The 13,725-nt window shown below is 43.7% G+C and overlaps 2 protein-coding genes across 3 annotated transcripts; one reads left to right on the top strand and one right to left on the bottom strand.

Annotated features, from left to right (window-relative positions):
• Positions 1–697: 697 nt before the first annotated feature.
• Positions 698–3,534, top strand: LOC6593638 (clavesin-1). Its single transcript, XM_002018655.2, has 4 exons — positions 698–784; positions 986–1,275; positions 2,647–3,108; positions 3,189–3,534. The coding sequence occupies exons 2-4, from the start codon at positions 1,036–1,038 to the stop codon at positions 3,369–3,371; spliced, it is 885 nt and encodes a 294-aa protein (XP_002018691.1). The 5' UTR covers positions 698–784; positions 986–1,035; the 3' UTR covers positions 3,372–3,534.
• A 1,168-nt stretch (positions 3,535–4,702) lies between these two features.
• On the bottom strand, positions 4,703–7,616 carry LOC6593639 (dihydrolipoyllysine-residue acetyltransferase component of pyruvate dehydrogenase complex, mitochondrial). 2 transcript variants are annotated; one of them, XM_026987519.1, is made up of 7 exons: positions 7,319–7,616; positions 6,711–6,886; positions 6,250–6,645; positions 5,904–6,073; positions 5,493–5,841; positions 5,329–5,431; positions 4,703–5,259 (listed from the first exon to the last, which is right to left on the bottom strand). In XM_026987519.1, exons 1-7 carry the CDS (start codon positions 7,480–7,482, stop codon positions 5,130–5,132), a joined length of 1,488 nt encoding a protein of 495 aa, XP_026843320.1. In that variant the 5' UTR covers positions 7,483–7,616; the 3' UTR covers positions 4,703–5,129. The 2 variants fall into 2 exon arrangements, with proteins under 2 accessions (XP_026843320.1, XP_026843319.1); XM_026987518.1 differs by having other exon boundaries at positions 5,904–6,121; positions 7,319–7,615.
• Positions 7,617–13,725: the final 6,109 nt, after the last annotated feature.

Raw genomic sequence — 13,725 nt, 5'->3', positions numbered from 1 at the left:
CTACACGGTAATACCCTCGTCAACCTCGAAGCGTCCGCATGATGTTTTATTGGCATTATGAGATATGAGCTTCCGCTGTCAATAGGCAGGCACGGCTGGCCTGGATGGCCTCTCTGTAATTGCTTTTACTTATGCTTAATTTTTGGCAAATTTACTTTATTTATCACGACACACCTGAAACAGCTGAAACTGAGGAACGGGGGAACGGACTTGGAGATGGAGGTAGGCTAAGGTAAGGTTCAAGATCCAAGTAACAACATTTCAACATCGTCAGGCCTCAATCACGATCAAAGCCGAGCCGGTAGCAGGTCTGGCCTAAAGCATAGCCCGGGTTCGGGTTCGGGTTCAATTGGGGCAGTGGCTGCTCTCTAGTTAAGGGCGTAAGGTGATTGACAGTCGCAATGGTGACCTTTTGTAGCCGTCCCGACCCGCTCTTTCTCTCTGTCTTTCCAGTCAACGGTCGTCTAAGAGATAAGGAATGGAATGGAGTCGTGTCGAATCAAGTCAAGCCCCAACGTCGACGGCACTGCTTCGATCGCGCCGCTGCTCTGCTGCTCTGCTCCGTTGCTGCTTCTGCCAAGTCGCTGCTGAGCCGTATCGCTGAACGACGCCATATAGTATGTATGGCGTATATAATATAGAAGTTAACTCACAAGGGTTTCCAAATGCAAACCGAAATTCAGTTGACTCGAACCGCACGAGTCGCGAGGAACACTACTAGAAAAAAGTATCTAAAGCTCGCCAAAAGTTAACAGCCGAATACGAATACTACCGCTAGACTTAGGTAAATACAACCCTTACAAAAAACCATACAAAAAAACGTACGCAACTTAAAGTCAATCAAGATGCAATTGCCGATGATTGTTCAAACAAGATTGTTCCGTAAAGCCAACAAATCAAAAGTGAATTAAGATGCAATTTTCGAAAATGCATTAAGTGATCACCAAACAACAATGTAAACTAACCAAAAATATCGTACACGCAGGCCCCCCCACATAATAATACTAGGCATCCAAATCCAAATCCAGACCAACAATGGCGGCCAGCGATATCAGCGAGGAGGCATTCAATCTGCGTGTGGGTTATCTGAAGCCCGAGACAGTGGAAATCGCCCGAGTGGAGCTGCGCGAGACGGAGGAGGTGAAAGCCGAGGCCATCCTGAAGCTGCGGGAGCTGCTGAAGGCCACACCCGAGCTCAACTACAAGGATGACGATGCCTTTCTAACAGTTTTCCTGCGCGCCTGCCATTTCTACCCAGAGGGCGCTTTGGAAAAGGTACGTGTCCTGAAAGTGAACGCTATTCCCGTTTATAGTCACAAATGGAGTCCCTTATGAAGTAGATCCTTCCATCACGGCATTAGATCATCAATCAATTTAGGATCGCTTTTACTTGCTCTTTGGTTGCGAAAAGTGATAAACATTTAAGGATAAGAAGCTCTATCCTCCATAGGGGAAATCTAATTATTTATTTATACCCCTTTTTTTAGTGTTGGATTATGTCTCTCTATTATATAAAAAGAGTTTTGGGTCGTCGTCCGATATTTTATTCATATCAGTGAGCCGAGTGTTGGACCACAAGCGAGGCGAGTCCGCAGGGGGCTTGCCCCCTAGTCCTTTCATAAAATTCTTCGATGATGACATTTCAATACATTCGATTAAGTTAATCTCATATCTTGTAGAGCTTATCTTTTAGCAACTGCATTCTACACAGCTCTAAACAAACGATTACCCAATGCTTGCTCACATCATTTCTACATTGAATACACTTGCAATTGCATCTCTTGCTTTAATCATACTTTATTCAAACGTATATGTGGATTGACCGCCTTAGAAACAAGACCCGTCTCGTTATCAACAAATATGGCTGACGAAGTGACTTGGTATTTTGATGTTATTAGTATTTGAAAGATAATCAAATCGAATTTTTAGGGCGTCTCAAGTCCCTTATCGCCAGCAAACATGGAACATGCGAGAGTTATTGAAATGAGGTCTATAACCTATAGGAAAGGGAGGTAAGGGAAAAGGGAGCTGTATAAAGAGATCCGAGATTAGCTAGAGAGCAACGAATTTCATTAATAAAGAGAGATACAGGGGTAAAAAATGTGGTAAGAAAATTTTACATTCCACTTACATTACACTTTTCTTCATAATTGAAAGCTTCAAAGGATCTAGTGATTCAACAGTCCTTCATGTTAACCAACAACGTATCATCCCCAAATGATCATTAAATACAAGAAAAGACCTCGTCAATGTTCTCAATTCTCCCTGCTGATACGCTTTTGAACCCGCTGACACAAAAGCCAACAGAACGATAAGCGGATTCGATTTATAATGGGATTTATTCAATGCATGCATATACTCGTATCTGTATGTAGTACATCTTTTGTAGAGAGTAATGTACTGAAGCTAATGAATGCTCTGCGGGGAATACAGAGCCCGAAGCTCAAGAGACCTGACTAAATCATGCCACAAATCCGACTCACGCCATTTTGTTTTTATCATCATAGGAAGCCGCAGAAGTTTTATAAGCATTTTATAGTTCTGTCCAACGGTCAGAAGAGAACCAGCCTTATCGATCGTCCGATTCTAATCTAACAGTTTTGCGCTACCTACCAATGCCACCTTTTGCCTTTTTCTATTTTACAGATGAAAACCACCGCCACGTTCCGTAAGGAGTATGCGTCGTTGGTCCATGGCCTGTTGGTCGATCAGGTTAAGGAGAAGTTCATCAAGGGCAGCGTGATCAATGTCCTGAGAAACTGCGACCAGAAGGGACGTCGTGTGCTGATCGTCAACTGCGGAAAGCTCTGGAATCCCAGCGAGATCAGCAGCGATGAGATGTTCCGCATGCTCTACATGGTCCACATTGCCGCCCAGCTGGAGGAGGAGACCCAGGTGCGTGGTGTTGTCTGCATCATGGACTTTGATGGCCTGGCCATGAAGCAGGTGAAGGCCCTGTCGCCAAGCTTCTCCAAGCGCCTGCTCACCTTTATCCAAGAGGCAATGCCGCTGCGGATGAAGGAGGTGCACTTTGTCAAGCAGCCCTTCATTTTCAACATGGTCTGGTCGCTCTTCAAGCCCTTCGTCAAAGAGAAGCTGAACAGTCGCGTAAGTATTGCCCCTCGAGGATAAACGATCCATAACTAATCCGTTTGGCTGATTTTTAACGTGTTTTGTCTTTCAAACAGATGCACTTCCATGGCAGCGACATGAAATCCCTGCAGAAGTTCCTCGATCCCTCTGTCCTTCCGGCCAACTACAAGGGTTCTCTGCCAGCCATCGATTATGGCGGCAACGAGTGGTTCCCCGCCCTGGAGAAGCAGTCCCAGTACGTGTCCGAATGGAGCGAGCTGGGCCCCGCAAAGTGGTAATCCACATTCACCATTCTCTCGCAACCAACCATTCCAGAGGTGGCACTCGATACTAGCTTATCCTTATATTTGTAAATACTTGCAGCATGTGTTTTCTTAGTTCGTAACATTTTGGCAATTAACTAGTTACATAATACTATAATAAACCAAACAGAAAACTGAATTTTAAACGCATTTTCTTGGTTATACTTGGGCGAAGATGGAAGCTTTATGGAGGAAGAATTAGGTTCTTGGGATACTTGGTGGAAGATGGATATTTTTTGGATTCTAAAGATTCGTAGATTTTGGAATCCTTCTATGAGTAGGCCCTCTAATCAATTAGTGTTCCATACTGAATCACATTTCTTCTTGGCGATTCATGCTATTTGTGTCCATAAATGATACTTGTGCTCATTGTAGTTCGGCTACTTGTGCGATATTATATTTGTAAAAATACCAATTAAATAATTTAAAATTACAATTTTTCGACCATATCAATTGCTCTACCACCTTTTCTTCAGTTCATCAAAGTATTTTATTCTAAATCGTTTTCAATTCAAAGAACTATCTGGCTGTATATTCAATTAACTAGTTAGCAGTCCATTACGTTATCTTCTGTACTATATGCACAGGTACTTTAAATATTAGATCCTAACACTTCATCAACTACTTTAACTCAATACCTTCCTGTTTCCACTTATGAAAATATCAAAAAATTACTTCAGTTGAACGACTCTTTCAATTCAAAACAATTTACAATTCAGCACTGATTCTAATTGAGAAACTATTACAATCAGGAAAGTACTTGAATTTGCAACCTTATAATCGTATAGTGATGTTTGCAGTTTAATTTTCTAAGATAATATCCTCTATGATCTCCTTCACCTTTTGAAATTAAGTTTTAGAAATTCTATTACTAAAAATCTTCTTTTACTACATGCACGCGACCGGGTTTATGTAATTTAATTGATTTTATGTAATTACATGTAAGCGCCGGAATTGGTATCTCTGCCTTTTGGTATCGCTGTTGGGTAGAGAGAGTCATAGAGAGAAAGCAACCACGACTACAAGTTATGTACTTCCAGATAATGACCTATTTTATTAGAATTTAAAATTTTTTTACCTGTTTCCTATTTCCGGTACTGGTGTTTATTCCGCTACAGCTGTCTCGTCTGACACCAACACAAGGAAGATGTACTTTGAACAGATGTACAAAAGAGATCTTCCTCCTAAGCATCTTTTCCCATACAAGATGTATCTATTTATGCATTTAACTAGTATACAAATATTCCCTAACCTTCTTGAAATGAAAATCCTTTTCGTATCTTTTGAAGAATTGGCTAGAACGTGCGTATGTGTAGGTGTTATGAGTTTATTTCAACGCGTCCTTGGACTTTCAACTATTTAGCCTCCATTTTCATAGTGGACATGATCAACAAAATTGATTAAAGCATACACTAATATATATTATGTATATCAAACGGAAATTTACAGCTCTGAGAGTGAGTTAATTCGAATATCATTCAAGAGTTTTTGCGTTTTGTTTCCTCATATGGACACTACATCAAATATTACACAATTAAAAATTTAAATATATATAGCGCTAAAAATCAGATGAGTGCCAGCATGCTAGGAAAGACAGCAAAAACCAATAGAAAAATTTACAATATTTTATACGTGTAACATCGAATAGAATCCATTCATCTAAATTTTATTTCGTTGGCGAGTCCCTACGAATCTTGTGGTGGAGTTGTGGTGGGTGTTGGTGCCGGGGCCGATTTACAATATCATGTTTTGTGGATCCTCGATATAGTCACGGAAGTGTTGCAACCATCTAGCGGCCACAGCGCCATCCACCACTCGATGATCAGCACTCAAAGTGACAGTCAGCAGGTTGACTTCCTTGAAACTGAAATTGAAAGACAAAGATTGTATATAAAATGGTTCAAGAAAACGGATTTAGTATAAGGGAGCTTACCCCTTGGGGCTATCTGGATCTAGAACAAGCTGTTTCGTTGTAGTGCCGATAGCTAAGATGCACGATTGCGGGGGATTGATCACGGCACAGAATTGGTTGACTCCTGAAAAGAGAAACCTCATTTTAGAATTCCTTCTTGACGATTTTGGTAGAGATTGTCCCACCAAACATGCCCAAGTTGGACACTGAGATGGTGCCGCCCTGGAATTCATGTGGCGCCAACTTATTGGCGCGCGCCTTGCCAGCCAGCTCCTTGACATCCTTGGAGATATCCAGAACGCCCTTGCGATCGGCTCCAAATATTATGGGTGTGATGAGACCCTTGTCCGTGGAGACGGCCACAGATACATCCACATCATCGTACTGGCGTATCACCGAGTCCATCCAGGCGGAGTTGGCCTCCGGGACTTTGAGACTCGCTATGGCAGTTGCCTTGATGATGAAATCATTAACAGAGACGCGGGCACCCTGCTTCTCATACTTCTTGTTGACCTTGGCACGGAACTTTAACAGCTGCAACAGTGGGTTAATTGTGAGTGGGAGGACTCTTTTTAGGAGATTCATCGTTTACTTACATTATCCACCTGGCATTGGACCGTCACGTAGTAGTGGGGCAGCTGGGTCTTGGACTCCAGCAGACGCTTGGCAATCACCGCCCTCATGGTGGTCACCGGGATGTCCTTGTAGCGGGCACCTGGTGCTGCCTTGGCCGGTGCCGCCTTTGCTTCTGCAGCAGGCTTCTGGCCTGCAAGATCACCGGATTTAATTGAGCCATGGACGCCACTGCCTTTGCCTGCACACAAAAGCCGGGGATTAGTAACAGAACATTTGGACGGGGACTAGGTCTGGGATAAGAGGCATTTAGTCGAGCGGTGCATGCACACAGCAGGATGTGGGACAGTTGGATATGGGATGTACAACCTTGTAGGCGCAGCTTTTGTGCTTCGGCTAGTTTCTTGGCCATGGGACTGGCATACACCCGGTCGCCACGTTGGTCGGCAGCGGTCTGGGCTGTACCTGCGGGTGCGGGTGCGGGTGCTGCTGCTGGCGGTGGCGCGGCAACTGGTGCAGGGGCAGCGGCTGCTGGTGGTGGGGGTGCTGCAGCCGCTGCTGGTGCTGGTGCGGCAGCAGGCGCATCATCTTTGAAATCCTTGAAAGCAGCCACGCTGGCCTGATCGTTCACAATGATGCACAGCAGCTGGCCGATGGGCACATCCTTGGTACCGCCGGGTATCAGGATTTTGGCCAAATAGCCTTCTTCTGGTGTCTCGAAGCCCATGGTCGCCTTGTCAGTTTCAATTTCGCAAAGGAGGTCACCTAGAGGAGAAGTAGGAGTTTTACATAAATGGATTGGATTGGAGGTATATCAAAAGCATACCCACCTTCGTTGAGTTTGTCGCCCTCCTTCTTCTCCCAGCTGACAATGGAGCCTCGCTCCATAGTTGGCGATAGGGCAGGAAGCGGCACACGGAGATGTTCCGGCAGGCTGGCATAATTGCGGGCAAAATTATAGCTCCAGGCGTTTAGCGACTGAGGCCTGCTGCTTTTCAAAGTCGACCTGTGGAAGATCGATAGTGAATTTTACTTTGAGATCCCTTTGATTGTGCCTCATACTAGCTCTTCAATCAGCTGATTGTTTATGCACACACACACATATGGAAAAACCCTCGGCGGTAAATTTTGGCCAAATTATCATTCATCATTATCAGCACAATCACGCATCATACGGATGCACGACCTTGAGGCACGACGACGGACACGCACTGGCCCACGCTCACGCTCACGCACACGTACACATTGCTAAATACTTGGACACCGTCAATCAGCAGATAGCTCTGCCGCTGCCGTTGCCCTTGCGCCGCACTCGCCTCCCCCTTTTGGTGGTGCGCTCCTGCTGCAGCATTTGCAATATTACACAACAATTTCTAACCTCAACGAAAGGGGGAGCGAGACAGCCAGCAAGAGTGGGAGGTGGTGGTGATGATTGTACCTGCTTGCTTGGAGATTCCGGGCACTGGCCAGCAGTCGGGTGCTGAGGGCACGCACTCCAATCTGGCCATCGCCGCGTCGGAGGCTGGCAGTGGCTGGTCGTCGGAGGAGCACCGCACGCAGGGTCCCCAATTCGTTTCGTGTCGTTGCAAGGGAGCGCAGCATTGTCCTTTCTCCGTTCGATATCTCTCTGTACGAGCGTTGAGCTTTTGAATTTCGGTCGGCAGCAGGCGGTATAGCGCGTTGCTTCGGCGTTTAAAATTTTGACAAATAAATCGAGTCGAATGCGGCAAAGTTGGAAATTCACAGAGTTACGGGGTCGACCTCTAGAGCAGTGTGACTGACCCTCAGAAATATACCATATCATTTAAAAAATATACCGCAAATATACTGATGAATTCAAATTATATTTTACATATTCCTCGTTTTAGATATTCCGTCGAATATTACTAGCTTGATAGAACCTTCAGGCCTGCCCACATAATTTTATCCAATTAATAAATCAATTTTCTATTTGACTGGCTTATTAAATACTTGACTTTGATTGGTTTTGCTTCAATTTTGGTTTCTGAACAACAATATAGCGTCTGGAGCCGAACTTAGCCCAATTAAGCCCCCTATGTTTAAATAGCTCAACTACTTGAGGTAAATGGCGGAAAATACTAACGATTGTATGACATTATCCCTCTGAACTTCAAAAAAACACCACGATATCTTTCACCTGAACTGCGCTAAAATGATTTAATGATCATTACTTTCGGTGGAAAATTGAAATACCCCCTTGGCTTATAATAGGTTAAACGTTCTTCGTCAAGACTTGGAAACCATATTGCTCGATTTTGATATTCCGTGGAATATTACTAGCTATCTAGATCGCTCAGCCTTGCCCACATATTTTTATCCGATTAATTAATGAATTTTCTACTTGACTGGCTTAATTTAAGCTCTTGCTTTTATTGGATTTCTATATACCTTTGAAAATGAAATTTAATAGATTGATGATATTGACAAAATATACCATCGGTTCAATTTTGACCTCAGAAAATACCAGAAAAGGTCACCGTGGTTGCTGGGTATTTAATATTTAAATACAGTTTTCCTAGCAAGTTTTTGAAATAGAAATTTTGATTCAATTTTAATTGAAGTTTTTACCTATATATATCTCTATTCCGATACCCATTCTTGGTCTCTGTAAGAGGACAATAAAGCTCAAAATTGGATTGTCGGGACCGACCAAATCGATAGTGCAGCACGGTCACACTGGTAGCTTATAATTGGCGCCTTGTTCAGGGTTGTCTGGTGTTTAAATAATAAAAGCTTTGTTGACGGAATTTTGCATACATTTAAACCATTTATGATAAACATGATTAACGGGATTGATTCAAATTCTTTCTGTTTATTGGGTCAAAACAGCGGCAAGGCCATCTATTTTTAGATTTTGAATAACCGCCACCTGTATGGAAAGCAAGAACAGGTGGCCAAAAATCCACAAAGAAGCAAAAAACTTCTTAATTGGTTTTTATATGTTTACTCAAGGACTAAGAGCCTTATTTTCCATTCAAACTGTCAGAGAAACCACAAGTCTATACATTTTAACATTTATTTAATGATACATACAATATTTATTAACGATTAAGCTTCTTTTTTGTGCTGTGTAACACGCAATAATAGATTAAGTTAAATCACTATTGAACTGTTTTTTTCGCACGAACTTCGCCACATATTGAGTGTACTTCAACATGTGCCGGGTTACAGGACACACCAGAGCACCTGATGAAGTACAATAGACATGGGAGACACATGGAATATTTATAGTATTCCCTAGAAACGATGATGCCACACAGATGTTCGTGTCTAGCACCACGCGCGCTACTTCAGGTACCTGACTGCAGTGAAAAAACCAGCCCCGGTCTCTGATTAGCGCGCATGGTAGGAGACTTTCAAGAAGGTGGGTTGGGGTTGTGGGACGAGATATAAAGCCAAGCCCAAACCCAGGTCCGAGACGAGACGAGACCAGATGGTGCATGCTGGCTTGGCAACACTGTTCTGCTGTAGCTGCCGCTGCAACAAATGGCGTCGCTTCCACTTCGCTCCTCTCCGCGCGAGACCATATTTCATGCGCCATAACCACGGGAGGAAACGACCTTGTGCCGCGTCCCATGTCCAGCTTAAAGGTTAACGATCTCTCTCTCGCAGCATATGCTTGTCTCTTTCCAGGCTGTTGCCGCTTTTGCTGGTGCTGGTGCTGCTGATGACTTCATGCGACGCCGCCACATAATGGTTAAGCTTTTTTGCTCTTTTTTTCTTCTCCGATGTGGTTGCTGCTGCGGATGTCTGCCCCTCAAGCTCTTTCCAGTTGTCGATTTTATGCAATAACAATACCAAATTAGTCATATGCTTCTTTGCACACCTCGTTCTTGCCGCCATACACAGACATTACGTGCTAATGACTACATAAAAGAGAGGGAGATACAGGGAGAGAGAGCAGCCAGCCAGTCAGACAGTGGAGGACGTGACGTCATCAGTGGCGAAAAATGCCGATTATTACATTCATTCAGCAAAGCAAATTTTTGTGCAATTGGTGTCGCGCCAGGCAGGCAGAGACCCTTGATATTCTATATTTGAAAACCTGTAAAGAAACCAAGCAAAAGAAATATCCGCGGTGAAAAGGAATGAACAAAAAAAAAGAAAAGAGCGAACAGAGAGACGGCATTCCGTCGCGAAAAGAGAAACGATCTTATGAGAAAAGAGGAGCGTGAAAAGAGCTACAGAAAAGTAGAGACTTAAGAAATTAGACGAGCGACTAAGAAATTTGCAGAGAAATATACCCTTTGGAACAGACCGCTTTAAAAGCTATGAAAAAGAGAGCGAGACCGAGAAGTAATGACAAAAGAGCGCTTCGAAAGAAGCAATGAAAAAGAGTAGGATAGAGAAAACGCGAAAAAAGAACCGGCGTTTTGTGCTCGCGCTGGCTCTCCCTCTGTCCGCCTCTCTCCGCTGTTACTAACCGACGCAGCAGAAGCACTGGCGGCCGAAGCAGCAAAGCTACGTGCGTGATCACTCACAAATACATACACTCACACATATCATATATACACACAGCAGCTGAGAGACACACACGTGCCCGCCCCACTACATTCGCGAATTCTCTTTTGTCCAAAGCACGCACACACACGAACTCATACATGTGCAAATAGAGGTATAAAACCAAAATTAAAATTTTGCACACAATTTTTGTTGGTATGTTAAAATTAACAGCCTGCTCAGCCGAAACTTTTAATTCTCTTTTTTACAACGCCTCATAAACTTTGCAGCAGCCGCGCTTCGAAAATGTGTGCGCGCATGGACTTATGGGTGTTTGTGTGTGTGTGTGTGTGTGTGTGCGAGCGTATGATGTGTCAGAGATGTCGGCAGCGATCGCCAGCAGCTTTTGCTTTTCGACTTGTGAATAATTGCGAATTTCTGTTCGAATGTCGCAGGGTACATATACATCATATACATATATACATTTCTATGTACATGCATATATATAATACGAGGCAGCCATGTCTGCTGCTATGTATATGTGTCTTGCTTGGGTGGGGCATTCCTAACCTCAAATAGTAACGACGACGACGACAATTGCCGCCCCGAGTGCATGTCTGTGTGAGTGGGTGCCCATACTCTCTCTGTCTGGTTTTCTCTCTTGGTGCAGCGCTGCAGTGCAAGCACATGCTTTTGGCCCCAGCCAAGCCGCCTTCTCTGCCCTTAACCCTGACTGAGCGAAAAAATAAAATAAAATGGATGCTAAAACCAGCTCACAGACGATCAGCCACACGAACACACAGACAATTTGTCATTTGCATGTGTGTTTGTGCAGTGTCTGGGGCAGAAAAAATGTTGTCTAAAATTAATATTTGAGCGACAAAAGTTTTTGCAGGGCAACTGTCCATGTGTGTGTGTGTGTAGCGCGCTGGTGTGAGTGGCGCGTGTGGGCAAAAAGGAAATTTGGAAGTATGTAGAATCATGTGGTCGCCCGTACTCACACACACACAGTTACCCAGCCTAAAAGCTGCCGCCTCAAACATTTGCGTCACTTTATTGTTGTTGCTGCTGTGCCTTGTGATATCAAAGCGCTATAAATAAATCTTGAACCTCTTCTTCGACGAGCAATTCTCTCGGCCTCTCTGTACTGTTCTTCGCTCTTTTCTCAATTCCTTTTTTTCTTTGTAGAAAACCCCAGAAGCTCCAGGCGAAAGAAACCACGTTGATAGTTTCCTCTCCCTCTCGCAAATTTCACAATATGTTTGCAGTTCCGCTTTGAACTTTTTCTTTCTTTCGCATTTCCGTTGCATTTTTCTTTGTAAATTGTTCACCGCACACACACGCACACTACCACACAAACACACCCACGGACACACGCGAATGTACTTTTAACAGTTTTAACATTTTTTCGTCTTATTGCTCTTTGTCGCCGTCTTCGTTGTCTCTCATTTGGTGCAAACTGAACGACTGTGCGGCCGCCCAGACACGGTCTGGCCTTTTATTTTATTTATTGAGAACGTCGTCGTGGTCGTCTGGGCCGGAGGCCGCCGCCTGTCTGATTTTGACTTTGCCCAAGCTCTTCGTCTTCGTCGAGCCAAAAGCCAAAAAAGCCAGAGATAAATTTTTGCAGAGGCAAGAAGCAAGAAGCAAGAGAATGGAGATTGGGAGCGAGCGAACCGCGCAAGCCGGCTGTTGCGATCAAAATGCTGAATGCTCAATGTTTCTGCTTAATCAAAACCCAAATGCGCGAATTTTATTTCCACACACACTGCCAGAGACTTCGTCGACTGCGGCGTCGTCGGAGCGAGACTGTATGTGTTCACTGTATGTGTTGCCGTTTCTTTCGCACAGTGGCGCCGCCAGCGAGGGGGCTTTTGGATACTATACTGAGGAGAGAGGCGCTGCTTCCTGCTTCCACAAATGCAAGCGCTCGTGGTACAGTGGGTATTAAAAAAAAGAGATATGAGGTTTTGCAATTTGAAATTTGCACCTTTTTATTCCTTTTGGCAGTGCTTTATTTTGTACTACTAAATACCATACAAATTACGATTTGTGGGGAGCTTCTGTTTTACATATGAGGGTTATTATCAGGAATGTGCACTGTATATACATTTGCCAGTTCTCATTCGAGTTCCTTTGTTATAAAACTGCACCACCAACCAACTGACTGCAACAAAAAAGCTTTGCACAGTGGGATTGATCAATAAATAAGTCGATATGTAATGGGTAATGTTCATTCGGAAGACTTAAAACAACTGTGCATGGAAATATCTGTTTTAGAAATACAAATTTACATGGAAATTAGCGGAAGCATTAACCCAATTGTTTCGTTTATCTATTGGAATTTGTAATGACTCGAAACTTTTTCATGGAACGCACATTTTACTTACATATGTATGTATGTATGTACATACATAGTTTGTTAAATGTGTTTCAGAGTAAAACACCTCTTCCGAAATCCGAAGAGAAAACCAAATTGTTTGATTCCCTATATAGTATACATGAGATTCTGGAAAATTACCGCAAGTTGACTCAACATTATTCTAGTCGGTTCGCTTATCTAGTGGCAGTGAGATTATAAAACTCTTTTTTCTAGAAATTTATACATCACATTGCTAAAAAAAAATGAGGATGATTGTTTGAGAATATCTGGAAAGTATTATTAGACTTCCAGGAATAATTCCAGCTGTTTCATTGTTATTTCAATAATAAAACTAAAGCTTTATCTATGCTTTCTATTCCACTGTGCTCTTCTTTGCCCTCGGTCTGGCTCTCTCTCTCTCTGGCCCTGCTGCTGCTCTCTCACTTTCTGCACGATGCATATGTATGCTTTTTGGCTATAAACATGTTTGTCTTCTTTCCCCAGGCCCTGGCCCCTTGTAACTCACATCTACCATCACATCCTGTCTGGTGCTGCCGCCGCCGCCGCTGCTGCTGCTGCTGCTGGCAGAGCCGCTCTTTCCCCTTTGTCTACCTGTCTCTGCATCAAGCGACAATGTCAATGCGCTCGTCTCTGTCTCTGGGTGTGTGCGCCTGTGTGCACTTTTTGTGCTGTTGCTACACACCGCTCCATACCCTATCCCTCCCATTCTTGCACCTCCTTCTGCCACTCGCTTTGTTGCACGTCTCACCAGACGACCATGTAAACGTGTTGTCGGTCTCGGTATTTCTTCCATGATTCATCCAACCAGATGATGATGCGATGAGAGCTAAGGGTCTCTCTCAGATGATGTGATGAGGAGAGAACTAAGGCTTTCCGTGATGATAATATGATGAGGGTACGTACCGGTCTTTCAGATGATGATGAGAATCGCTCTGATGATATTGAACAAGATTACGATAATTTTCAAAAATCTACGGATCTCTTACGGATGATGCGATGAA

Source organism: Drosophila persimilis, unplaced genomic scaffold, assembly GCF_003286085.1.
Source record: "Drosophila persimilis strain 14011-0111.01,24,50 unplaced genomic scaffold, DperRS2 tig00000124-arrow-pilon, whole genome shotgun sequence".
Taxonomy (NCBI): domain Eukaryota; kingdom Metazoa; phylum Arthropoda; class Insecta; order Diptera; family Drosophilidae; genus Drosophila; species Drosophila persimilis.
The sequence above is the reverse complement of the archived record's forward strand: the minus strand, read 5'-3'. Positions and strand labels throughout refer to the sequence as shown.

Coding starts and splice junctions, on each gene's coding strand:
- LOC6593638 (XM_002018655.2), top strand. CDS start 1,036: ATGGCGGCCAGCGATATCAGCGAGGAGGCATTCAATCTGCGTGTGGGT. Junction 1,276..2,646: donor CAGAGGGCGCTTTGGAAAAG/GTACGTGTCCTG, acceptor TCTATTTTACAG/ATGAAAACCACCGCCACGTT. Junction 3,109..3,188: donor AAGAGAAGCTGAACAGTCGC/GTAAGTATTGCC, acceptor TCTTTCAAACAG/ATGCACTTCCATGGCAGCGA.
- LOC6593639 (XM_026987518.1), bottom strand. CDS start 7,482: ATGCTGCGCTCCCTTGCAACGACACGAAACGAATTGGGGACCCTGCGT. Junction 6,887..7,318: donor CGGAATCTCCAAGCAAGCAG/GTACAATCATCA, acceptor GATCTTCCACAG/GTCGACTTTGAAAAGCAGCA. Junction 6,646..6,710: donor GGGCGACAAACTCAACGAAG/GTGGGTATGCTT, acceptor CTTCTCCTCTAG/GTGACCTCCTTTGCGAAATT.